Source organism: Heterodontus francisci, chromosome 1 (genome assembly GCF_036365525.1).
Source record: "Heterodontus francisci isolate sHetFra1 chromosome 1, sHetFra1.hap1, whole genome shotgun sequence".
Lineage (NCBI taxonomy): Eukaryota > Metazoa > Chordata > Chondrichthyes > Heterodontiformes > Heterodontidae > Heterodontus > Heterodontus francisci.
Window position 1 is genome coordinate 203961400 of NC_090371.1, and position 27487 is coordinate 203988886.

The window sequence follows — 27487 nt, forward strand, 5'->3', positions numbered from 1 at the left end:
AATCAAAAAAAAGTTTGGGCGGCACAGTGGCGCAGTGGTTAGCACCGCAGCCTCACAGCTCCAGCGACCCGGGTTCAATTCTGGGTACTGCCTGTGTGGAGTTTGCAAGTTCTCCCTGTGTCTGCGTGGGTTTCCTCCGGGTGCTCCGGTTTCCTCCCACATGCCAAAGACTTGCTGGTTGATAGGTTAATTGGCCATTATAAAATTGCCCCTAGTGTAGGTAGGTGGTAGGGAAATATAGTGACAGGTGGGGATGTGGTAGGAATATGGAATTAGTGTAGGATTAGTATAAATGGGTGGTTGATGGTCGGCACAGACTTGGTGGGCCGAAGGGCCTGTTTCAGTGCTGTATCACTAAACTAAAACTAAACTAAACTAAACTGCAGATGTGGAAAAACATTTCCTTGAAACAAGGTCAGTTTGGTAAAGCCATTCTATATTTATTTCAAACCATACCATTCAGGACAAAGCAAAGCTTAAATCCTTACCTTAATTCAATCAATATTCTTATAAATACAGTAATAATGTCCACCATAGTGTCTGGCTGCAAAATCTGGCACCGTAGTGGCCATAGCTTTGGCGCTATGGGTGCCATTTTGTTTCCAAAATGGCATCTGTGCTATGCACGCACACTACAAACATAACTCACGCCATTTTGGTGCAGGTGTTAACATGGGCAGTAGGAGCACGTGCAATAAGAATGTAGTCAAGGCAGATTGTGATGGCAGCCAGTGTGTAATGTTGATTTGAAGCTAGCTCTGCCCTTTGCCACTCCAGCTAACACCATCTCTTTTAAACACAAACAGCTGAACATGAATTCAACAGCAGGAAGGACCCCCACCAGCAGCATTTAAAGGGATCATCAACCACTTTTAGATTAGTTGCTGATTGATTTCTACTGGCTCCGCCTAAGCTTGCATAAGTGCTGTGAGTTGTCTACTGCTATTTCAAGTTGGTGAAGTCAACAGGGAGTAGTGCTACACATGGAGAAGGTTTTGGTTCTGATTTCAAGGGTTCTGGTCAGACCACTTGCTCCCAGTGATGGGTGTTATAGTTACTATCCTCCTTGATCTACAGCATGACAGAGAGATGAGGCAGAGGCAGCATAGAAGAGGACAAGCTACTTGCAGAGGGAGGAGGAGTAGAGGGAGAAGCACTCTTGGTAGGAGATCTTATCCACCCCTGGTCTGCAGGGAGCATTCCTTTTACCTCAGTCCAAGCCAGGAACAGTGCTTCCAGGCTGGAGTAAGCAACATAGTATCATAACGGTACAGAAGGAGGCCATTCAGCCCATTGAGTCCTAGTCGGTTTTCTGTAGAGCAATCAGTCGTATTCGGCCACTCTATCCCTGTCACCCTGCAAGTTTACTTCCCTCAAGTGCCCATCTAATTTTCTTTTGAAATTATTCATAGTCTTCACTTCCACCACCCTCGCAGGCGAGTTCCAGGTCATTACCACTCACTGCATAAAAAAATTCTTCCTCACATCCCCCGTGCAAGTCTTGCCCAAAACCTTCAATCCGTGTCCCCTAGTCCTTGTACCAGCAGCTAACGCGGACAGCTTTTTTTTTTGTCTACCTTATCTATACCTGTCATAATATTGTACGTCTCTATCAAATCTCCCCACAACCTCCTTTGCTCCAAGGAGAACAACCCCAGTTTCTCCAACATAACCTTGCAGCTAAAATCCCCGGAACCATTCTGTTAAATCTCTAACATCTCCCAGTTTGACATCCACTGGCTCCCCTATATCTACCCTACTCTTTACATCCTCAAAAAACTATAACAAATTTGTCAAACACGATTTCTCTTTCAGAATATCATGCTGATTTTATTTGACCATATTATGATTTAAGTGCATTATTAAGACTTCCTTAATAATAGATTCCAGCATTTTCCCAATGACTGATATCTGGGTAACTGGCCTGTAGCTCACAGTTTTCTCTAGAATAGTGGTGTTACATTTGCTAACTTCCAATCTGCTGGGACTGTTCCAGAATCTAGGGAATTTTGGAAAATCATAAGCTGTGCATCCACTATCTCTACAGCTACTTCTTTTAGAACGCTAGTATGTAGGCCATCAGGTCCTGGGAATTTGTCAGCTTTCAGCCTCTTAAGTTTCTCCAATACTTTTTCTCTGCTGATATTAATGACTAGGTTCCTCACTCTTATTAGTCCCTTGGTTACCCTCTATTTCTGCAACTTGTGTCTTCTGTTAAGACAGACACAAAATATTTGCTCAGTGTCTCTGCCACTTCCTTATTCCCCATGATAATTTCTCCTGTTTCTGCCTCTAAAGGACCAAATGTTTACTTTAGCTCTTTTTATATACTTGTAAAAACTCTTACTGTTTTTATATTCTGGCTAGATTACGCTCTTATTTTATTCTTCCCCTTTTGACCAACTTTTTTGTCTTCCTTTGCTAGTTTCTAAAACTCTCCCAATCCTCAGGCTTACTGCTATTCTTTGCAACATAAGCCTCTTCTTTCAATCTAATACAATCCTCAGCACCCTACTATCTTCATTGGGAGACCAATTGCAGATTGTGAGACCGTTTTGCGGAACACCTCCATTCAATCTGCAATTATGACCTTGAGCTTCTGGTTGCATGTCATTTTAATTCTCCACCTTGTGCTCATGTTGAGTTCCCTGTGTTCCAATGAAGCTCAATGTAAGTTTGAGGAACAGAATTTCATCTTTTGATTCGGCACTCAGCCTTACAGACTCAGCTCAACAATTTTCAGACATTAATTTTTGCCACCATTTTGTTTCCTATTTCCTTGCAGGATTCTATTTTAGTCTTGTTTTTCCTTTGGAAGGCAGCTGTTCATCATTCTGTCATTCACACCTCCTCTAGACACATCTTTTGTTTCTTTACTTGTCCCATTACCACTCCCTTTAGCCCTGCAAAACCAACTCTTTTGTCATTTAATCTGTTGCTAGAAAGGGCATGTGCATGGAGGACTGGATCAGGGAACGAAAACCTGTTCCCTTCAGCCAGTAAACGGGCCTGGATTTTGCGATCAGCGTGAGACAAGGGCTCTCGACACTGACCTTGAAGAAAGTTGCCCACAAGGATATAGTGATCTCTGTGGCATGGATTTAACCTTGCCTGATGTTAATTTGAATCTGACGCCAAGTCAGGAGGATCTCTGGTGTCCAGCAACAGTAATTTCATCAAGCAGGCTAAGCCAGTCAATCACATTGAAGAATTCTCACAGACAGCAAACCAGGAAGTTAAAAACTACTGATTTACCCTTCATTTTTTAATAATTTTATAAACAGCAAAATAAGAATCGGGAAATACACATGGGATTAAGGTAGAAGATTAACTATCATAGACAAATGCTAAAGAATAATTTTTACTTTAAAATTCTGTGGATTTATCATAATAGAGAAATTTGACATTCCACAAATATAAAATTTGTTTTTCAGTGCCAGAGAGGTTCTTCAGCAACAATTATAAACTTAGTAAACTGTTAAAAACTCAGTTCTCCTCATTCAACAAGGTGTGACTTTTTAGGGGGTTTTTACAGCGAGACTAATAGCGTAAAAATAGTTCACATCAATTCAAGTGATTTTAGAAGATATGCATCGGCGAGGACTTCAATAGTGCACCCTGTGGAGGAGCATGGAATCACAGACACCAACTAGTGAATTTCCACTTTTAACTTTGCATGTGTGGACGGTAGACGTTTCAGTCAACTTCAGAGGAAAAATGATGACAAATGCCAACAGTTTCGCCATCATTACAACCGCAAATTCTGGACCATGATTTTTTCCATATAAGTACTACTTTACATTTTGGTTACAATCCATCTTTGTATGTAAGCAAGCAAAATTGTGATCATAAAAAGCTGTTTAATGAACTCCTTCTTTCTTTCTTCTTTCTTTTGGGCCTCCTTATCTCGAGAGACAATGGATACGCGCCTGGAGGTGGTCAGTGGTTTGTGAAGCAGCGCCTGGAGTGGCTATAAAGGCCAATTCTGGAGTGACAGGCTCTTCCACAGGTGCTGCAGAGAAATTTGTTTGTTGGGGCTGTTGCACAGTTGGCTCTCCCCTTGCGCCTCTGTCTTTTTTCCTGCCAACTACTAAGTCTCTTCGACTCGCCACAATTTAGCCCTGTCTTTATGGCTGCCCGCCAGCTCTGGCGAATGCTGGCAACTGACTCCCACGACTTGTGATCAATGTCACACGATTTCATGTCGCGTTTGCAGACGTCTTTATAACGGAGACATGGACGGCCGGTGAACTACTAGTGTCATATAAATCACCTGTTTCTGGTGAGAGGAAATTTAGAAAATTGTGTGCACTGTTGTGCATTGTACAGAAGAAACTATTTGATATTTTTCTTTTCTGTTGATGGCTTATTAAAAAAAGTACACTTTCCACGTACCATTGACATTAGATCATCTCCTGTCACAACTGCAATCTTCAAATCCAGATCTGCTTTCTTAACTACCTCCTGTAGAGCACAAGCGCAGGCGTGAGGGTTCACACCTCCAGCATTGCAGACCACACGGATACCTGAAGTAAGCAAAAATTAAGTATCTTTAGGGGATTTGTTCTTCCCACATGTTCAAAAATTTAAAATAAAGTTTTTATTGATTGTTATTTTGATTTATTTTTCCTTCTTTCCTCTTCTAAAAGTTGTTGGCTTTTAGTTTCACAACTGCCTGCCACCCTCTGCTTCTGTCTTAGCATATCACTTAAGTTGTAAGCCTAGATAATGAGTCAACCAAGTATCTGACTGTGGAGCCAACATGGTTGAGCCCGATTTGGTGCTTGCCCAATATCCATATATATGTACTTCCCAGCAACAGTCAGTGGATGGTGATCAGAAAAGAACAAACAACCTTGCAATCAGAAACTGAACTTGACCAGCCACATAAATACTGTGGCTACAAGAGCAGGTCAGAGGCTGGGAATTCTGTGGGGAGTAACTCACCTCCCAACTCCCCAAAGCCTTTCCACCAACTATAGGGCACAAGTCAGGAAGGTGATGGAATACTCTCCACTTGCCTGGACGGGTGCAGCTCCAACAACATTCAAGAAGCTCAACACCATCCAGGACAAAGCAGCCCACTTGACTGGCACCGCATACACCACCTTCAACATTCACTCCCTCCACCACCGCGCCCAGTGGCAGCAGTGTGTATCATCTACAAGATGCACTGCGGCAACTCACCAAGACTCTTTCGACAGCACCTTCCAAACCCACGACCCCTACCACCTAGAAGGACAACAGCAGCAGATGCATGGGAACACCACCACCTGCAAGTTCCCATCCAAGCCACACACCATCCTGACCTGGAACTATATCGCTGTTCCTTCACTGTCACTGAGTCAAAATCCTGGAACTCCCTTCCTAGCAGCACTGGGGGTGACCTACACCCCAAGGACTGCAGCGGTTCAAAAAGGCAGCTCACCACCACTTTCTCAAGGGCAATTAGGGATGGGCAATAAGTGCAGGCCTAGCCAGCGACGCCCACATCCCATGAATGATAAAAATATTTTTTTTACAGTGGCTCACCATGAAATCAGGACACCACAAAGATCCATACAGCAAATTGTTTTAATTGTAGTTATTACTGTTTTGTAGGCAAATGCAGCTGCTAATCTGTGCTCTGCAAGGTTCCACTAACAGCGAACGAATGTAAACCTAGTTAATCTGTTTTTGGTGATGGTGCATGAAGGAAAATTACTGTTCGGAGCAGTAGGAGAATTCCCTACACTTCTTTGAATAATGCCATGGGATTTTTTATATCTATCACAGCAGGCAGCATCTCCAACAACATGATACACTCTCAGCACATCATAGCAGCATGAGCTGAGATTGTGTAGTGTACACGTCTGTAGAGGGGGCTTGAACATACAACCTTCTGACTCGGCGCTGAGAGTGCTATCAATCGATGCAAGTTGGAGAGGGAATGGTGGCTAATTTTTCCCCTTTCAAAGCCCAGGATGCTGAAGCCAATTCGAGTTTCTGCTGCTGCCCCAGTTGACATCAGTTGACAAGCTGGCAAGTTTCAAATTGGGCAGTGCATTTACTAAATGTGCTATTAGGGGAACTAGTAATTTTTCATTTCTCAGCGGAGAATAAAGAATCTAAAATTATCTTTATTTTGTTTAATTTGAGTGAAATTGACCTCATAATTTATGCAAAATGTAACTGTCACTTAGGAAAAAAATAATCTGCCAGTATTTTGGCACACACAGTAAGTATGTTAGAGGCCTGGTCTGTGTTTCATTTTATTTGTCTTACTTTGTTTAGAGAAATTGAAAGAACAAATAGTGTTCATTAAGACCTAAGACACCACTTTGAAGTGGAAATATTAAGAACGGGAGCTCACAACAGTCTTCCCTTGTTTGTCAAGGAGCTCCATGGGCAGGAAAAGGTATCTGCGTAGGACCATAGTTTAAACTGCCCCACAATAAAAGATCAGTTTAAAGTTGGCCTGCTATCTGTGGACTTTCTTTGAATGGATTAGGACAGTCAGGAAATACTTTTGTTTATTTTTTGGTAAAGTTTTGAAGTGAGGAATATCAAGTCTACAGAGGGGAACATTTCACACCTTGGATAACTAATGTGGTCAAACAGCCCAAATTCATGCAAAGTATAAAATATAGCTCTGATATAGGGTTTAAGTTCCCTCTATTTTGTCCCAAAATGGTGCCTTAGTTTAATCCTCAGAAGAGCACTCCATCTTGCTCAAGTGTGAACTTTTTTCTTCTCTCATACCAGTCATCGTAATGGCCTAAGTAACATAGCAATTAAATGCAAATCTGTGCTAAATTCTGGGTGACATGAGAGGACGGGAGGAAGCAAATTTGTGTGTTCACAATTTTTTGAAAAAAAAACAACATAGAAGACTGCTGGTGGAATATAAGGAACACATTTAATTTTGTAGTTTTTCGTTTCGTTCCTGTAATACTATCATGGGTTTAAAGACTATTAACCGCAGTAAACCTATTGATAAAAGCAGTAAGAAAATTAACCAGGACTATAACTTAATTACCTCTTTTATGAATATCCTTAATAAATGGAGCCATTGCAAACTCCACAAAGTCAGGCACATATCCATGATTCTGAAAAAAAAAGATTTTACTGTTGCTATATAGAGGAGAATAAATCACAATGAGGAAACTTTGTTCAATAATCGCAATGCAAAGAGATACTTAAATCAATACTAAACACAGAAGATTGACATACTACACTTGGGCACACATATACAAAGGTAGAGTGGAGAAATGGTCTGTTGAAAGGTCACTGACATGAAATGTTACCTCTGTTACTCTCTCCACAGATGCTGCCAGACCTGCTAAATATTTCCAGCAGTTTGTTTTTACTGGAGAAATGCAGGTTCAGTTTCTCACGAGGTAAGTGCCTATCTCAGCCATGCAACTGCAGAGTTGCCCAGTGAAGGGTAGGTGCCCACCCCTCATCCACTATGGGAGAATAGAAATGAGAGGAGAATTGATGCTGAGGTGCACTTCTGGGAAAATGTTCGCAAAAATATGGGAACGAGACACCTACCAACCCATTAAGCCAAGGGGGATGTATGAACAACTAAAACCTACACATAATTTGGATTTGAATGACAGAACTAGAAAAGCCCCACTGCCCCCTTCATCAATTTGATCCTCAGAGGGTGAAGAAACAATTGCCCTTAGCTGAGGAGCCCAAGGACCCTGACCTGAGGGGCCCAGTCATTCAGGGAGTATCAATTTCATGTGGAAAGTTTCCATGCGTCCAGTTAAGATGATAGGGAAGTGAAGAGAGTCTTCTATCTGCTTCTGCAACATATTGCAGAAAGTTTCCCTGAACATGCAGAACAAGCTGGAGACAGCTGCAAGTACTGGGGACAGTGATGGCTTCTAGAGTGGCTGATATCATTGCTTCACTAGATGCTTTGTACTGGATACTTCCGCAGGGTTTCCAAGACCTGACTGGGGCTATTCAGTCTGAAATTATATTGGATAGTAACATCTGAGTATGTGCCCTGCACCAGAGGGCTAGAAGGGATTTTTATCACTACTCCTAGCTAGAAATATCTCTGCAAAGTAAAGAAACCATATGATAAGATTTCCCCCTCACCCCTCCTGAAACACTGAGCAAAAACAAACTTCTTTGGCACCATCAACAAAGATTGCCCTAGAATTAACTAATCTGTTCCCCGAAAAGAGAATAGTTAGGAATCGCATATTAATGTCCTCCCTTCCCCCTCAACCTTTGGATACATGTCTACTATGACCTGGCTACTGTCCTACTGTTTTAATAATAGAAACATATTCTCACAGGAGATTTGGCTTTAGCAGCTGCGAGCAGTGACATGGTGATTTCAGACAGGTAATCAAACACCAGAAAATCCAGGTTTCCACCAAACACCAGCTGTGGAACTGAAGAAGACAAATGAAAATACTTTTTGGATACAGCTTTACACATCCACAGAAATATTTCATGTTAGATCACCGATTACACACCTACCCTCACTATAAGGCACATTATTGCACTCTCACTAAAAGGACACTGAAGCTTTGCTCCAACATTTTTATAATATACTTCCGATTATGCTACAAATGAATCCTTAAAAAAAACCTGAATGTGTTTTATTGAGTTTGATGCATTTGTAATTCGTAGCTTCTTTGCTCTACGTGATCTCATCCATCATGTTACTACTCCCCCTGCCCCAGTGATGGTCACCTTATTTACATCAATGCTGAATGTTACAGCTCATTTCTTTCATTTGAATTCAAACTCCTTGGATGAGAAGTTAACTGAGAGGTGAGATTTAATAGTTAAGTTTATTTGAAATAAGTATGGACAGTTCCAAATTTTCTCCTGGTGGGAAACTACCAAGAGTTCAGCACAAAATAGCATTTAAATCCAAGGCCATTGGAACTATTACATCAAATATGGCTTTGGCTATACCACTTATGATATACAAAAGTTGCAATTTTGAGGAACACAAAAAGCGATGCAACTTCATTCAAAAGAGCAGAAAATAGAAATGTTGCCCTGGAGTGAGAGGAGCTCTTCTGAGGGTGCAGTTGAAGCACATTGTGAAGCTGGAAGAGAGGGAACTTCACCCGACATCAGTGCTGGTACTAGATACCTCAAATAGAAAAGTGTTTTCTTTCCCTAGCACTGACATTCCTTAATGTACACAAACATGTATCTAAACATAAATGACAACAAAATTGGTACCCTTCTTTTTTAGTTCACTTGTTGGAAGTTTGTGAGTGTGGGTGTGAGACAGTCCACTGCCCATTGATTTTTTCATTGTTCATTATGGAAGCTACAGCCTTAAATATGAAAGGACATAAAGTGATAAAGTCAAACATAAAACTGAGGACTTTTTCTTAAAACCTCTAATTTACCACCATCCATCGTGGTCCAGTGTTCAGACTTGGGACATAAACACACATGCATATCAAGCCATATAAATTTGCAAAATACATAAATTTTTTTGTCTTTCCTTGAGGCAACAAGAGAAGAGTATGCTAATGCATCAATGTAAAGGCACGGATACAGATATTTATACCATCTAACACTAAAGTTGTTACAACTTGTTAGAATGAACAGTGAAAGAATGCCACTTTTGAAAATGAGTTTCAAAGCCAATCTGAAAGTCTAAGTGGTTTTGCCTGCAGCTACTTGTCTCCGAACAAAGATTCTCAAGGCACTATAGTGTTAAAGTCTCAAACCAGCAGGATGTCTCTTTCCACACACCACTGGCATTCCAGAGGTCCTGTGGACTGCTTCTCTGCTCTTAACATTAAACCAGTTGGTAAAGATACATTTTGGCCATTATAGCATGATATGTCTCCGTTATAAAGACGTCTGCAAACGCGACATGAAATCGTGTGACATTGATCACAAGTCGTGGGAGTCAGTTGCCAGCATTCGCCAGAGCTGGCGGGCAGCCATAAAGACAGGGCTAAATTGTGGCGAGTCGAAGAGACTTAGTAGTTGGCAGGAAAAAAGACAGAAGCGCAAGGGGAGAGCCAACTGTGCAACAGCCCCAACAAACAAATTTCTCTGCAGCACCTGTGGAAGAGCCTGTCACTCCAGAATTGGCCTTTATAGCCACTCCAGGCGCTGCTTCACAAACCACTGACCACCTCCAGGCGCGTATCCATTGTCTCTCGAGATAAGGAGGCCCAAAAGAATGTATGAGTGACTCTCCCTTCCTGTAGTTTCTTCCCTGTTGTGCAATTAACTCTGAGACTAAATGGTACCTACGCTGCCTTCAGCACGCTGAAGTTACATTAAACAGCAATTGTCAGCACTTATGCACAAAGTAGTAGGCACACATCTCGATATGCTAAATATATTTCTCAGTGGCACAATATGCACAGCATATTGGGAGTCTGAACCACAGCCTACTGTTGGTCTTCAAGCCCTGACAATACAGCCCACAAAGCCCTCGTTAAATTGCTGCTCATATTGTCTACTCACTCGTTTGTCGTGTTTTGAGTTTTGTGGGTCTCAAGGTTGTAAAGCACTGTTAATGCTGTAAATCCTAAATCAAAACATCTAGATCTGTCAGCATTGTCATCGAGATGTATGCAAATTAATGCAAACTAAAGTTTCAAAATGTGGCTCACCAAGTTCCACGGTATATACCCAAGTGGCTCATGAAGGCAACAAAGTTGAAATAAAAACAAAAAATGCAGGTCAGGCAGCATCTGTGGAGAAACAGAGTTAACATTTCTAACTTTTCCCAGTTTTGATGAAAGGTCATGGACCTGAAATGTTAACTCTGTTTTCTTTCCAAGATGCTGCCCGACTTGCTGAGTATTTCCAGCATTTTGTTTTTATTTCAGACTTCCAGCATCTGCAGTAATTTGCTTTTGCAAAAAGGTTGGACTGCTGCAAATGCACTTCTTAGAATTCCTATGTTGTTCAATGTGAGCCATGCTGTGAAATAATAGGTCAGATTTTGCTGCCAGGATAATGGTGAGTTTAAAAAAAAATTCTTTCACAGAATGTGGGCATCGCTAGCTAAGCTGACATTTATTGCCCATCCCTAATTGCCCTCCAGAAGGTAGTGATGAGCTGCCTTCTTGAACTGCTGCAGTCCATCTGGTGTAGGTACACCCACAGTGTTGTTAGGAAGGGAGTTCCAAGATTTTGGCCTAGCAAGAGAAGGAATGGCAATATAATTCCAAGTCAGGATGGTGTGTGGCTTGGAGGGGAACTTGCAGGTGGTGCTAATCAAGTGGGCTGCTTTGTCCTAGATGGTGTCGAGCTGCTTGAGTGTTGTTGGAGCTGCACCCATCCAGGCAAGTGGAGAGTATTCCATCACACTCCTGACTTGTGCCTTGCAGATGGTGGACAGGCTTTGGGGAAACAGGAGGTGAGCTACTCGCCGCAGAATTCCCAGCCTCTGACCTGCTCTTGTAGCCACTGTACGTATATGGTGGGTCCAGTTCAATTTTTGGTCAATGGTGACCCCCGGGATGTTTAATTGTGCTCACTGTTATTAAGAATTTAAAAAATTTTAAATCACAGAATTGTCACAGTGCAGAAGGAGGCTCTTCGGCTCATCATGTCTGCACCGCTCTCCGAATGAGCAATCTACTCAATGCCATTTGCCTCCCTTCTCCCTTTAACGCTGCACATTCTTCCTTTTCAGATGACTATTTAATTCCCTTTTGAAGTCCTCGATTGAACCTGCCTCCACCACACTCTCAGGAAGTGCATTCCAGACCTTAACCACTTGTTGTGCGAAAAAGTTTTTCCTCATGTTGCTTTTGCGTTTTTGTCAATCACTTTAAATCTGTGCCCTCTCATCCTCGCTCCTTTCACAAGTGGGAATAGATTTTCCCTATCTACTCTGTCCAGACCCCTCATGATTTTGAATACCTCTATTAAAACTCCTCTCAGCTTTCTCTTCTTCAAGGAATGCAGTCCTAACTTCTCCAATCTATCTTCATAACTGAAGTTCCTCATCCCTGGGACCATTCTCATGATTGTTTTACTGCACTCTCTCCAATGCTTTCACATCTTTCCTAAAGTGAAGTGCCCAGAACTGGATGCAATACTCCAGCTAAGGCCGAACTAGTGTCTTACACAAGTTCAACATAACCTCCTTGCTCTTGTACTCTATGCTCCTATTAATAAAGCCTTGGATACGATATGCATTATTAACCAGGATACTGTGTGCTTTATTAACCGTGCTCTCAACCTGTCCTGCCACCTTCAATGACTTTTCCACATATACACCCAGGTCCCTCTGCTCCTACACCCCTTTAGAGTTGTACCCTTTATTCTATATTGTCTCTCTATGTTCTTCCTACCAAAATGAATCACTTCACATTTCTCTGCATTGAACTTCATCTGTCACTTATCAGCCCATTCCACCAACTCGTCTACGTCCTTTTGAAGTTCTACACTATCCTCCTCACAGTTCACAATGCTTCCAAGTTTCGTATCATCCGCAAATTTTGAAATTGTGCCTTGTACATCAAGGTCTAGGTCATTAATATATATCAGGAACAGCAAGGGTTCCAATACTGACCCCTGGGGAACTCCATTACAAAATTTCCTCCAGCCCAAAAAACATACATTAACCACTGCTCTCTGTTTCCTGTCACTCAACTAATTTCGTATCCATGTTGCTTGCGAAGATCAAAGTTCGGAAAGTCCTCATCAGGGAACTCCTCTTTGCTGACGATGCTGCATTAACATCCCACACTGAAGAGTGTCTGCAGAGACTCATCGACAGGATTGCGGCTGCCTGCAATGAATTTGGCCTAACCATCAGCCTCAAGAAAACGAACATCATGGGACAGGACGTCAGAAATGCCCCGTCCATAAATATCGGCGACCACACTCTGGAAGTGGTTCAAGAGTTCACCTACCTAGGCTCAACTATCACCAGTAACCTGTCTCTCGATGCAGAATTCAACAAGCGCATGGGAAAGGCTTCCTCTGCTATGTCCAGACTGGCCAAGAGAGTGTGGGAAAATGGCGCACTGACACGGAACACAAAAGTCCAAGTGTATCAAGCCTGTGTCCTCAGTACCTTGTTCTACGGCAGCGAGGTCTGGATAACGTACGTCAGCCAAGAGCGACGTCTCAATTCATTCCATCTTCGCTGCCTCCGGAGAATCCTTGCAATCAGGTGGCAGGACCGTATCTCCAACACAGAAGTCCTCGAGGCGGCCAACATCCCCAGCATACCCTACTAAGCCAGCGGCACCTGAGATGGCTTGGCCATGTGAGCCGCATGGAAGATGGCAGGATCCCCAAGGACACATTGTACAGCAAGCTCGTCACTGGTATCAGACCCACCGGCTGTCCTTGTCTCCGCTTTAAAGACGTCTGCAAACACAACATGAAGTCCTGTGACATTGATCACAAGTCGTGGGAGTCAGTTGCCAGCGATCGTCAGAGCTGGTGGGCAACCATAAAGGCTGGGCTAAAGCGTGGCGAGTCGAAGAGACTTAGCAGTTGGCAGGAAAAAAGACAGAAGCGCAAGGAGAGAGCCAACTGTGTAACAGCCCCGACAACCAATTTTATCTGCAGCACCTGTGGAAGAGTCTGTCACTCTAGAATTGGCCTTTATAGCCACTCCAGGCGCTGCTTCACAAACCACTGACCACCTCCAGGCGCGTATCCATTGTCTCTCGAGACAAGGAGGCCAAAGAGGCTATAACTGTATCAAATGCCTTTTGGAAGTCCATGTACGCCACATCAACAACATTGTCCTCATCAACCCTCTCTATTACCTCTTCAAAAAACTCCAGCAAATTAGTTATATATGATTTTCCCTTAATGAATCCATGCTGGCTTTCCTTAATTAACTACATTTGTCCATGTGACTAAAAATGCTTAAATTTTTTTCTGACATTTCCTTTCAGTCTTTTTTTCCACTCTGTCTTAATCCGATCTTTCTTTCCTCTCTATTTCTCCTTCTGTACTTGATTTGACTCTGATTCATCCTCCTTCTCTGTCGTTCCTCTGTTTCCTTCTCAATCCTCAAATCTCCTTAGATAAGGAGATGGACTGTTGGCCCAATTGTCTACTAAGGTCCCAGATGCCCTACTGCCTTCACCATACCATTATCAGCCTGCAGTTCCAGCAACTTACAGGGCAAAACACTTGAGTTGAAGGGTGAGGAAATAAAGTCTGACTGTTAAAGGCATGCCATGAGATAGTCTTCTCCAGCAAATTCTGGGCCTACGCGTCCTTCATGTGATACTTGGAATCACTCACATTGTTATTCATTTTCAGACAGTGATTTGATCTTTGGCTTTTAAAAACAGTACATCTTAAAATAGAGGTTATTAGATATATTGGAACAATTGCAATCAATTGCTCAATTATTTTATAACATCCTGAAGTATTCATTTCAATTAATATTTTGGGTTATTTTATTTAATAATAACAGTGTATGTCATGTGGTTCCTCCACTCCAATGACAAAAATAATTTAATGACTGAAAGTTTGTCATAAGCAACATATAATAACCAGAATACAAGTGAAATACATATAATAACCCAGTTGCCTAGAATCCTGAAGCACCTGAAAATCAAAATCTTCAGTAAGAGAATGGATTTGCCAGCACACATTGCCAAATAGTCTACAGATGTGTTTTAGGAAGCGCAGAACAGCAGAATTTTTTAAAGATGAAAACAACGCATTTAGAGGACAGCACTTGAACTATAAACTTACAGTATCTTATAAGAGACAAAGAACATGAGCTGAAGCAGAGACTGCAGAAACCAGCAGCAGAACTGGAAAGAGAGAGACCTGGAGCAGATAGACCACAGCTACCAGAGCTACCACATCAGCCACAGCTGGAACACCAACCAACCAGCCAACCTGACTATTTACCAATCACTGTCAGCTGTAGCCACCCGGCCACCTTACTGACCACTGGTCAACACCATTAAGTTCTTCCCAATCTACAGTCAGTCACCTGCAGCAAAGGGAACACTCTGGTTACGAATGTTATAGGAGCTATGGGATCGTCATCATCAGGAGCAACAGCCGAGGAAAGATAGCAGGATCAGAAGAGCTGAGGGAATCAGCAGTGGGAGAAGCCTGGTCAATTTTTACAGAACACGTCCAGATTCATAGAAATATCGCAAGCAGAGCTTCAGACTTTCCTATTAACTAGGAGATTTACTGTAAAAGCTGACTGTTCAGCCATTTATCTAGTTCCTGATTCTGAAACCTCTTTGGCTTCTACTACAATTCAATAGTGCGGGACCTATTCTGTGCTAACTTCCCTAGCTGAAGAACTGTGGAATATTGGATGCATTGATTATAACAAACAAACCTAGCTTCTCAGTAATGAAGAGTTATAACTTTCATTTTAAGAACTCTAAATTTCAGCTATTAAATCATCCCATTATTTATCCCATTAAAACGGGTAACGGATTCTCCCCATTCTGCCACTAAATTTTTTTAATTTATTTTCAATCTATCACTGCCACCTTGAGGCAATTGAAAGTATAATGCAAAATGCAAATTGTGAACGCACAAGAAAAACTCTCAATAAAATACATTGATAAAAAAATTGTTGAAATCAACCACAAGTAGAAATCTGAGACAACAAAAACTTACATTAATATCGCAACTTTAATGTAGAAAAACTGTCCCAAGGCACTTCACACCCATGTGACAAGAATGAACACTGAATGAAAGGAGATTAGGAGGGGTGGCAAAAACTTGGTCAATGAGGTGGGTTTTAAGGAGGGATCCTAAAAAGGAGGGAGAGGTTGAGGGTTTTAGGGAAGGAATTCTAAAATGTGGGACCCAGGCAGCTGAAGGCGAGGCCAGCAAGGTGGGACAAATGGAGGATGGATGCACAAGAGGCTAGGGTGAGTAAAAGAGAGAGTAAGGAATGGGGGAAGGGAAGATTGTAAGCCTAGGGGAAATTACAGAATTAGGGACATTTAAACACAAGAATGGGAATTTTAAAATTTTAGGAGTTAAGAGAATGGGAACCTATGGAGGTCAGCAAGGATAAGGTGATGGGTGAGCAAAATTTGATGCAGGCAGAAGACGTGCATCAGAGTTTTGAATGAGCTGGCATTTATGGAAGATGGAAGGCTGGCCAGTCGAGCATTGGACTGATAGATTTTGGAGGTGACAAAGGCACAAATGGGCGGAGGTAGTCTAGAAGCAGACAATGATATGAACATGAATCTAAGTGGTCTTGGTGCTGATGAGTACATGGGCTCAGAAACTCAAATCAGGGTCAGACAGGATAATGAGGTCACAGTCTGGTTCTCATCCAGTTTTCACATCTGTCCATGTCCTCACCCCTCCCAATCTCTGTGACATCCTCCAGACTACAAGCCTCTGAGATTTCTGCACTCCTCCAATTCAGGCTTCCTGAAAATCCCCAATTGTAATCGCTCCATCATTGGCAACCGTGCTTTGGAATTTCCTCCCTCCCTAAATCTCTCTCTCTTCTCCTTGAAGGCACTCCTTAAAACCGAGCGCTTTGACCAAGCTTTTGGACATCTGGGTCAGTATCTCATGTGGTTCAATGTCAAATTTTGTTTGATAACACTCTTGTAAAGAGCCCTGAGATGTTTTACTAAATTAAAGGCACTATATAAATGCAAGCTATTATTGTCATTATTGAATGGATTAGCCTGTGTTCAAGTGACAGTTTGTTCCAATTAAATAAGATTAGGGAGGGCCAGGGAATCACAATTTTAAGTTGCACACGGCCAGATCTAGATTAGATGTCAGGAGATGTTTCTTTTCCCCATAGAATAGTGGATCTCTAGAACAGGGTCATGGCTCATGCAACTCCTTCATCAAGAATGGGACCTGTTTCTGGCTGGGGTGGAGATCACCTAAAAGGTAGGTACTGCATAAAATTCTCAGGGCAAGAGTGATCTCCTGGACAATTTTCAATTGGCTAAGTGGGGGTGGGGGTGGGGGGGGGGGGGGGGTCTAAGAGAGAAATTTCCCACATGTTTTTCCCCCAAATTGGCTTGGGATTTTAATCTGCTTTTTTGCCACTGCCTGGAGATCACATGGTTGAGTAGGGTAGACAATGTACATATTGTGATAGACAGGGTATCACACTGTGTGGGACAGGCTTGATGGACCAGAGGGTCTCATTCTGTCCATTGTTTTTTGTAATTAACTTCCTGGCAAAACAATGAAGTAAGTATTCAAAAACAAAAAGCAAACCTGATCAGTTAAACTGGAAGTAATTTTTAACTTTGATTCTTGAGCAAATTTCATGCGGCACTCAGGTGGTTAGGTGGATAGTTAAAAGCAACGTTCCCTCCCGAAAGTCCCACACAGGCCGTGCACAAGAAAGCCCTTTTGAGTTGCCATACAAAAAAAATTTAAAGGCACCGTGCACTTAAACAAATCACCCACACACACCAAAAAAAACTTAGAGGTTACCTTAGTTACAAGTACAAATAAAATCTCGCCGTACCATCTTTTCAAATCTATCCAGTATCCATTGAGGATAAAAAAAACACATGAACAACAACAACTTGTATTTATATAGCACCATTAACGTAATAAAACTTCCCAAGTGGCTTCACAAGGGCATTATAAAACAAAATAGGGCACCAAGCCACACAGGAAGATATTACAGCAGAGGTCAAAGAGGTAAGTTTTAAGGAGTGTCTAGGAGGAGGAAAGCATGGTAGAGAGTTGGAAAGGTTTAGGGAGGGAACTCCAGAGCACAACGCCTAGGCAGCTGAAGGCACAGCCACCAATGGTGGAGCAATTAAAATTGGAATGTTGAAAAGGTCAGAATTGGAGCAGCACAAATATGTCAGATAGTTTTGGGCTGGAGGAGATTACAGAGATAGTGAGAGACAAAGCCATGGAGGGATTTGGAGACAAGGATAAGAATTTTAAAATTGAGGTGTTGCTTAACAGAGAGCCAATGTAGGTTAGCGAGCACAGGGGTGATGGATGAATACGAATTGGCGTGAGTCAGAAGAGGAGCAGCAGACTTTTGGATGACCTCAAGTTTATGGATGGTAGAATGTGGGAGGCCAGCTAGGAATACATTGACATAGTCAAGTCTAGAGGTAACAAAGGCATGAATGAGCGTTTCAGTAGCAGATGAGCTGAGGCAGGGGCAGAGTCGGGCAATGCTACAGAGGTGGAAATAGGCAGTCCTGGTGATAGCACAGAAGCTCATCTCTGGGTCAAATATGACACCAAGGTTGCGAAGTCTGGTCCAACCTCAGACAGTTCAGGGAGGGGGTTGGAGTCATTGGCTAAGGAATGGAGTTTGTGGTGGGGTCCTTGTGGCTTTGGTCTTCCTCATATTTAAATGGAGAAAATTTCTGCTCATCCAGTACCAGATGCCAGACAAGCAGTTTGATCATTTAAAAGACAGTGGAGGGGTGAAGAGAAGTGGTGGTGAGATTGGTGTCATCAACCTACTTGTGGAAATCTGTATTGTTTTCTTGGATGATGTTGCCGAAGGGCAGCAAGGAGATGAAGATTAAGTGGGGGCCTAAGGATAGATCCTTGGGGGGGACACAAGAGTTAACTGTGCAGGAGTGGGAAGAGCAGCCATTGCAGGTGATTTCCTGCCTACGTTTAGATAGAAAAGAATGGAAGCAGGCAAGTGCAGTCCCATCCTTTTGGAGCAGTTTGATTGAAATGTATTAAAGTCACTTTGTTTATAGACAAACAAACATATTTAAGTGGCTGTAACTTGCATTTCAAATGGATAGAGATTTTTGACAAGAAAACTGGATGCCGGGGTGGGTAAAGTCCCTTTCACCACTAGAAAATACATCAGAATCTAGCCCAGGCATATATACTTTCATATGCAGGAGTGAGGCTTCCGTCCCAATCCAAACAACATTCATCGTTTGACTGCACTCACAATTCTGATAAGTTAATAAAGTAAATGTGGTGGATCAGACCTTATACAGTGCATGCTTAGCAAGACCAACAGTAACAACATACAATATGCACTTGACACTTCGTACTGCTGATGTCAAGCATATTTATATCTATTGCAGGTTGTCAGCCTCTGAAGAAAAACAACAAGCTAATGTTCACAGTGTAGATCTTTGAAGGCCGGGTAGGAGAGCATTAGAACGGTTGTGTCTGGAGGGAACAAAAACAGGAATGAGGGTTTAAGCAGATGTGCTGAGGCAGGGAAGAGATGGACAAGATTACAGACATACTCCAGCAGTATCACAGCCCATTGAGTGTAATTATGTTGAGCTAAAATTGGCAAAGTACAATGCAGGATCCAATCCACCAATTTTGCTGAATTGCCACTGTACTCTCACCTGTACATCATCTCCTAGTCCCCACCCCCACTTGAATTCTCACAACAGCATGTGTTGCAGTAGCTGCAAGTCTCTGCACCTTCTTAACAAGGCTGGGACAGATATATTACTCCCACCACTTCCTTACTGTCTATGTGTTGTGTAAATTTATTAAGATGCATGTTCACATTTAAAGTAAGAAATTCCAATAACAATTGGCATTCGGTCAGTATTACATTCAATAGTCAATGCTCATTAATAAAATTCAAAATTAAACTTGGATGTTGCATCCTTTACTAGCTAATGGATAGTGGTCTGAACAATTAACTACACAATGCTTGACATGTGAAAGCCCACACTCACAACCCACCAGCAAGTTAATATTTACAGAAAACAGTATTGTTACTGATGCACTGTCAAACATAGTACATGCTCATTTTCAGCTAAAACTAGGTGAGTAATTTACTTCTGAAATTCAACAAAATCAAGTGAAGGTATCACTGCCTACAAAGGCTTGAATGCTCTAATATGTGCAAGTCTTTTTTAGAAAGTTAGCATTTTATGACAAGACAATTACTAAATTAGGCTATTAAGTGAAGCAATGTTAATTGGTAATTATAATGCAAGCACTTGGAACTGTAAGTAATTTTCTTTGGATTGATGATAAATTTATGGTGATTTATTTCTCTTCTAGTCATTATTTTCATATCAATTAAATTCAACACATTCATTGGATAGTGTAAGATATGAGATCATTGGTAACATGCATATTTGCAACATTTCTATTGATAGAAATAGTCAGGCAAATTGTTGGCTTTTCCCAGTTTCCACTGTATATTTGTTATGATTTAACTCTGTAATTACTAAATGACCACTGGATGAACAATGTATGTCAACTTTCAGAATTTCAATGACTTGATGTGATCAACATAGAGTCTATCATTGCTCCCAGACTTCTTTTTTCTTATAATGTGCAGTCCAACAAATCAAATCTTGAGATGGAATTAAAGACAATAATAAAACAGATATTGTTACAACCAAGGCGGAAGTAATGCACTGTTAATTCAGTCCTACTACTCCACAGGTCACAGCATATCAAATAAAGTTTCCCACCTACCAAAGAATAGCCAAATTAAACACTGTATGTTTCATCCAGAATAAAGCACACCAAACCAGGGCTTCTTTAAACAACATTAACTATTTATTAGAAAATAAATAATAGGCCTTGACTACTAAGGAGATAAATCTATATATATGAAAAAACTCCTCAATGTCTTAACCCTCATGCACACACACATACATTCAAAAAGAAACCAGTTAACCAGAGAAAAAGGATTTTTAGTTCACAGCTGTTTCTTAGGAAAAGAAGGAATAATAAAAATAATTGAGGTTCACGTTCTGGTAGGATATTTTCGGTACAGAGAGGTATCCCAGAGTCGAATAGTTGGATGCCACTCCAAGTCTCTCCAGGCGAGGTTGATGGGTAGGCATTCACGGCAATTTAACTGCAGTAGGTGTCTTCCATGAGGGGTGTAGCAACAGATCTGCTTAGGTTTTGAAACAGCAGTCTAGCGGTAGAAGAATTCTTCAGATTTCAGGATTTTTTAGTACACAGGAGGCAGTAGGAATCTCACTGGATGCAGGAATTCTTCAGAGACCGGAGGCAACAGGAATCTGCCACCTTTCAAATGCAGGATTCCTTTTCAAGAGATGTAAGTCTCCTTTACAGAGAGAGGTAACAGTTTTCTGGGTCTTTCTCTCTTGCTCCAAGCAGGTAAAGCAAAGATTTCAATGCCTGCCCTTTGGCCAATTCACTGGCTTTTTAAAGGGTCCAAGTTGAAAAAAAACCTTCCTGAACAATGTCACATGGCCAGACAGTGTCTCCTTCTGGGTCAAAAGCTGCTCTGAAGGTCAAACCTCTGTGGTTTCCTTGAAATTGCTGGCTTTCCTGTCCTTGTACATGTTCAACTTCCTTTCAAAACACCCATAAAGTTCAACTCTTGTTCTGAACTTACAATTATTTTGCAGGTGTCTTTCACTGAGCAAAAATCCTTTTCTTAGTTTTTTTTTTAAAACACACAGAATTCTAAGTTCTGAGTACAAAAAAAAACTTTGTAATATATAAAGTAAAAATCAATCTTGACATATATGTAATCCTATACTCAAGAAGTTCTCAGCAATGCCCTATTGTATCTTAATTTTAACACTGAAGTCTAATTTTGCTCGTAGCTTACAAACTAAGGGACAATCAGTCTTTTGGAATGCAAGTCCTGTCTTTGCAGTTTTTTTTCATTTTATTTCTTTAGAACCAGAGGTGACAGTTGTCAGTACTAGGCAATGAAACCTTTCCATTGTGTTTGTTACGACTTCAGTGAGACTGTTAACGTTAAAATATGTCATATGCACCCCCAGACCAATTTAAAGAACTACAAGACAAGACTTCATGTTTTAAGACTTTTATTAGAACTAAACTAAAACAAATCCTCATTAACTAAATAGTGCTTTGCAAGTAGCTGATACCCCAGATAAAAGAAAGGTATTTACTTATTAAAATACTTGAAAATCTCACACACTTATACGTTACAGTGCTTCTTGATGGCGAAATCCTTAGCAGTTAAAAGTCCCAAACTCCTCCCAGAAGCAATGGGTTGGATCTCCCAGACGATTTCAAAAATCAATGTCCTTTTCGCTCACTTTTCCAAGCACTTCCAACCTGGACATCTGTGAATAAGGTGATACTGCTGGTCTTCTATTCTCCGCAAGCTTTAACTTTCAAAACAGGTTCAAGTCTTTGCAACATTTTACTCTATCAGGCGTCTGACAGCAGGTGTCCCCTTGCTCTCTCGAGGCTAAAATTGCTGGTTGTCTTCCTTACAACCTGTCTGCCTTCAGAAAATCTGTTAAATTTATCTGGTCTCAAACGTCAATAGCTTATTGTCCTGTTCCAATATGCAGAGTCCAGAAGTCTGGTTTCACAGTGCTACCAGGGCCTTACCATTGTTCCCAGGTGTTAAAAGCTGTTTGGTACATTTGCATCTTCAGAATCACTGACTCCTTGTTTTATGACCCAAAAATCTGGAAGGGCGAAACCCCTTGTTCTTTAGGTGTTACCCCTGGAGTCTCTTTTCTTCAGAAAAAGTCTTGGATATGTCTTGTCCTTTAGCAGAGTGGATATGAGGTCACCTGAACTTCCAGCCTCCATCTTAAACTTTAAAAAAAAAATCACAATTTTTAAAAACATTATCATGTTACAAAGTACAGCGTTTATAATGTGTTGCAAAGCTGCTGGGTGAAGTTGAAGAGGTTTATCATCATCTACTTCATAGACTGCATTACAGCCCTGAGCAAATGCCCACATTTTCTTTGTGCAGCTTCTTCATTTATAAAAAATCCTACAAATGAGTATTCATTAATGTTTACATCCTTATACATCACTTGGCAGGAATACCTTGTATTGCCTGCGTGATTGGTGTTTGCTCCTTGCCACATGTTATGGGTAACAGGACAAATAGCAGTACCACAAAGTTATGATACTTTAACACCGAGGATAAGAAAAAAACCCGGCAAATATTAACTAACCAAAATGGAAACAAGAAACGCATCTGCATCAGCGTCTGCATGAAAAGATAGATTAGTGGCCATATAAAACAGGTGCTGGATGGTTGGATTCCTCAGCCTTGTTGGTTCCTGTTCCTTAAATGGGATTCTGCTTAGTAACTATATCAAATAGTTGGCCCAGCATTTTCATTATTTATTTCATGGTGTTGTTGGGTTATTCAGTCTTGCAGTTATTCAGCCCAACTTGACGCTGCACCCAATTTGCCATCTGTGAATATTACCCAAGACAACTGTAATTGAGCTCTGCCTAAATAGTCCTCTCCACCTGGAGGTTCTGCAGGAGGAAGAGATGCATCAGAGGACGTATGCTGTACAGACTGGCCGAGATATCCAAGGCAAGAATAATCTAATATGCATTACATATCATTGCCTTGCAATGGACTAGTGAAGTGGAACAAGTGGAAAAGAGATCAAGTGGCAGAAGTACTCTGAACAGCCATCTAAGTCTATGCAGCATGTAGGTACCTTGTGTTGCCTGTGTACTTGGTGTTTGCTCCTTGCCACATTTTATGGGTAACAGGACAAATAGCAGCACTACAAAGCAGAGCATTAACACCAACTTACATCAGCTCAGCATTCGAGAGAGTGAATCTCAATATAAAAGCTATCCTAACGTGTGTAGATCAGGTAAACATATAATCATCAAACAGAACTTTAGAAATTAGAACAATCCAACGCTATCTTTTATCATGACAATCGGTACAGCCTTGCAAATCTGAGCTGATATTTTTAGCATTCTACAGAGATTGTCTGTTTGATTTTGCAAAAACTATTTTGAAACTACAAAATGGACTGCTGAACATAAAATGAATTTTCAATCAAACCTTTTCCATCAGCATTCCGAACAGTTTCAGCTGTACCCACTTGGTGCAATTGACTCATCTTCTAATTGCCTCCTCCTCCTGCATCTACTTTAGCCCCATGGACTGTCCAGTCACCTGCAACTGCATCATGCAGTCTTATCCTTGATCCCTTCTCCTAACTCCTCTGCATCACATACCCCCTGACTCTTTAAGTGTGCTTTGAATTACCATTTATTGACTTTATTTCGCATGCGACACAAACTGTTATCTGCATCTTCCATAGTCCCTGAACACATATTGTCTGAAACATATGTCTGAATCTGGCCCTGAAACAAAGGTCTTAAATCTCCAACTGATGCCTGCTGAAATGGCCTGTGAAGGAGGTCAGAAAGGAGAGCAGGTAGTAATAACGTTAGGAGTAGATGAAGGAAAATTGTGAGCAAAACAATGATTTTGGTGTTACTACACAGCAGGGCAAGAAACAAGATGGAGTGGGACAGAAAAAGACTGTAACAAGCAAAGAAGCAGGAGCAAAGCCTGAAAGCCAGAAGGAAAAATGTTGCACAGCAGGAAAAAAAAAGGGTGCAGGAAAGAAAAGTAAAAGCTGCTAGTACAGTAAACTGGCCGTGAGTGTCAAAGAGGCCAGTGTGAAGTATCAGAAAAATGAGCAGAAGGGAGAAGAAGAAAAGACTGGTAGTGTGCCAGAATGACCATGGGCAAGAGTGTGGCAGAATGGCCATGAATAAGAGTGTAGCAGAATGGCTGAGAGTGAGAGAATGGTGTCTAAAGTGGCCTGGTGCTGTAGTTCTCAAACTTACTTGGTTGAAGGACCCCCTTTTAAATGAATCAATCACAAACCCCCAATCTAAATTATAATACTATACAAAATCCATAATATGAAAGTGCTGCATGTAAAAAGTGTTTTAATAAGGCTTTAAAGAAAATAAGTATTTAATAAGTATGGGCAGCACAGTGGCGCAGTGGTTAGCACCGCAGCCTCACAGCTCCAGCAACCCAGGTTCGATTCTGGGTACTGCCTGTGTGGAGTTTGCAAGTTCTCCCTGTGACTGTGTGGGTTTTCGCCGGGTGCTCCGGTTTCCTCCCAAAGACTTGCAGGTTGATAGGTAAATTGACCATTATAAATTGCCCCTAGTATAGGTAGGTGGTAGGGAAATTGAGGGAAGGTGGGGATGTGGTAGGAATATGTAGGAGTATTATAAATGGGTGGTTGATGATCGGCACAGACTCGGTGGGCCGAAGGGCCTGTTTCAGTGCTGTATAAATAGGGGCTGAGAGAGTGCACTAATGGAACATGGGGAGAGCAGTGCATGCCTCACTGGCTAACTCTAGCACACAGCACCCTGAAAGGTCTCTACAGGCCCCCAGACCAAGGTTTGAGAACTCCTTGCAAAGGGGGCAGAAGGGCAGCTATAGCAGCCCAGTAAAGAGCAAGAATGAGGAGGCCCAGAATCAAGGGGAAAGTGCTGCAAGTCGCTGAAGGTGGCAATTTTGTTTGCAGCCGAAGTGCAGGGGACAGCACAGAGTGCCTCCCAGTGTCAGGAAGCCTGTAATTAGCTGTTGATAGGTAAATATTGAACAGAATCGTCTCCATAATAAATACATAAAAGCACAATGCAGAAAGCAGGGGAATGGTGCAGGAAGAGCATATCACACACAAGACTTTACATAATAGGTTATTGATAGATATGTATAGTGGAACATGTTGAATTAAGATCAGCTGACAGGGAGGTATAGTTTACGGATGTTACTTGCTATATGCTGCTCACTGTAGTCCTACAAGCTGCTATCAGATCAGGCAATTAAAGTGGAAGCAGTGAGAGTTAAACCAGCATTTAAAGCATGTTGTGACCATCAGTCCAGTCCTGTGAATGTGATACACTGCAAAAGTGATTCCTTCGGTCTGGTATTTGGCAGGAGGGGGTTGTATTCGACAACACTGTATGTGGTTTGAACAGAATTAGGCTGCCTGCATGGTGAAAGGTCACTCAGGTTCACGGTGCAAAGAGCGATAAATAAGGAAAAGAGTCGGTGTCGTCTCCTCACCCGAGGTCACAGTGTCCCCCCAGAAGCCGGACGCACAACCAATCCGCACGGGTCTCCGCTGTGTGGTCAGGGGCCGATGAAGACAATGGGAATGGAGAGCTGGATTCCGATGGGAATGGGAATTCCAGCGGGATGAGCCCGGCTCCCCGGGCACTGAGACAATCGTTCTGCTCAGGCCCCTCACCGCCCGGGGCCTCCACAGCAAGGGGTTCAGGCGGTGACAGCTGCTCCAACGTCTCATCATTTGCCGGGCCTTCAAGTCAAATGATTAAAATGGAGAATCAATAAACTTTCACCCAGTTTCTTTTCGCTGAACTTCCGCTGGGCAGGAATTGAGAGGGAGGGAGGCGGAGGTGGGAGTACAAGAACGCACTGGAGTTCCTCCGCAACGTCAAGCCGCCCCTTCGTGCCGCAGTAAATATTACTTTGCAAACAGCAGGTGGCAGCCACATGCTTCTTTCCAGCCATTTTCCTTCGAACTTTAATCTGTCAGTTGACCTTCGTTCGTGTAGTTATTTCCGCTACTCAATCTTATATATTGTCGGTGTGCGGGGGCAGGGTGGTGGTCTTTGACAGTAGTACTACCATAACTATAATAAAAGCAAAATACTGCAGATGCTGAAAATCTGAAATAAAAACAAGAAATGCTGGAAATACTCAGCAGGCCTGGCAGCATCTGTAGAGAGAGAAGCAAGAGTTAACGTTTCAGGTCAGTGACCCTTCTTCAGGTTCTGACCTGAAACATTAACTGTGCTTCTGTACTACCATAGCTGCCGTTCTTTGCTAATGGCAGAGTACCACCTCGAGGGAAAAAAAATCTATTTGCCCTCATCCTCACCAACCTATCTGCAGCAGATATATCTGTCCATGGCAGTATTTTTTTTTTGTCGAGGGGGCCTTTATTCCTCAGGCTCCCTTTATATATTTTTTATGTCGAGGGGGCCTTTATTCCATGGCAGTATGAATGGGAGCAATCACCATACCATCTTTGTAGAGATCACATTTCATCTTCAGATCAAGGACATTCTCCACCATGTTGCATGGGACTACCACTGTGTCATAGATGAAGAAATAGGAACAGGAATAGATCACATGGCCTGTCGAGACTACTCCACCATTCAATACAATCATGGCTGCTCTCCTGCCTCAACTCCACTGTCCCACCCACTCGCCATATCCCTTGATTCTCTGAAAGACTAAATATCTGTCTATCTCAGCCTTAAATACACTCAACAATGGAACATCCACAACCCTCTGGGGAAGACAATTCCAAAAATTCACAACCCTTTGCTCATTTCTCCTCATCTCAGTCCTAAATGATTGATCCCTTATCCTGAAACTGTGCCCCCACATTCAGTGTTCTAGATTCCACACCCAGGGGAAACAACCTTTCAGTGCCTACCCGCTCCAGCCCCTTCAGAATGTTGGTTGTTTAAATGAGATCACCTCTCATTATTCTAAACTCCAGAGAGTATTAGGCCCAATTTACTCAGCCTCTCACTCCAGGAACCAATCTAGTGAACATTCCTTGTACCACCTCCAGTACAAGTATATCCTTCCTTAGATTTGGAGTACATGTTGCACAGTACTCCAGATGTGGTCTCACCAAAGCCTTATACAACTGTCGCAAGACTTCCTCATTCTTGTACTCCAATCTCCTTGTAATGAAGGCCAACATGCAATTTGCCTTCCTAATTACTTGCTATAACTTAATGATAACTTTTTGTATGAATACTCCCATGTCTCTCTGAACATGAA

At 42.0% G+C, this 27487-nt stretch overlaps 1 protein-coding gene across 6 annotated transcripts in view; it reads right to left on the bottom strand.

Annotated features, from left to right (window-relative positions):
• lratb.1 (lecithin retinol acyltransferase b, tandem duplicate 1) overlaps positions 1-26171 on the bottom strand; it is a 180568-nt gene extending 154397 nt beyond the window's left edge. For 2 of the 6 annotated variants that reach the window (XM_068040528.1, XM_068040518.1), the window contains exons 1-4: positions 25730-26171; positions 8299-8399; positions 7019-7088; positions 4396-4526 (exon numbers count right to left, since the gene is read on the bottom strand). In XM_068040528.1, coding sequence (XP_067896629.1) covers positions 4396-4526; positions 7019-7088; positions 8299-8399; positions 25730-25973 — 546 coding nt within the window. In that variant the 5' untranslated portion in view covers positions 25974-26171. Of the gene's footprint in view, positions 1-4395; positions 4527-7018; positions 7089-8298; positions 8400-21788; positions 22453-25729 lie in introns of all 6 variants that reach the window. The other 4 variants (XM_068040538.1, XM_068040510.1, XM_068040547.1 and 1 more) reach the window with 4 other exon arrangements.
• Positions 26172-27487: the final 1316 nt, after the last annotated feature.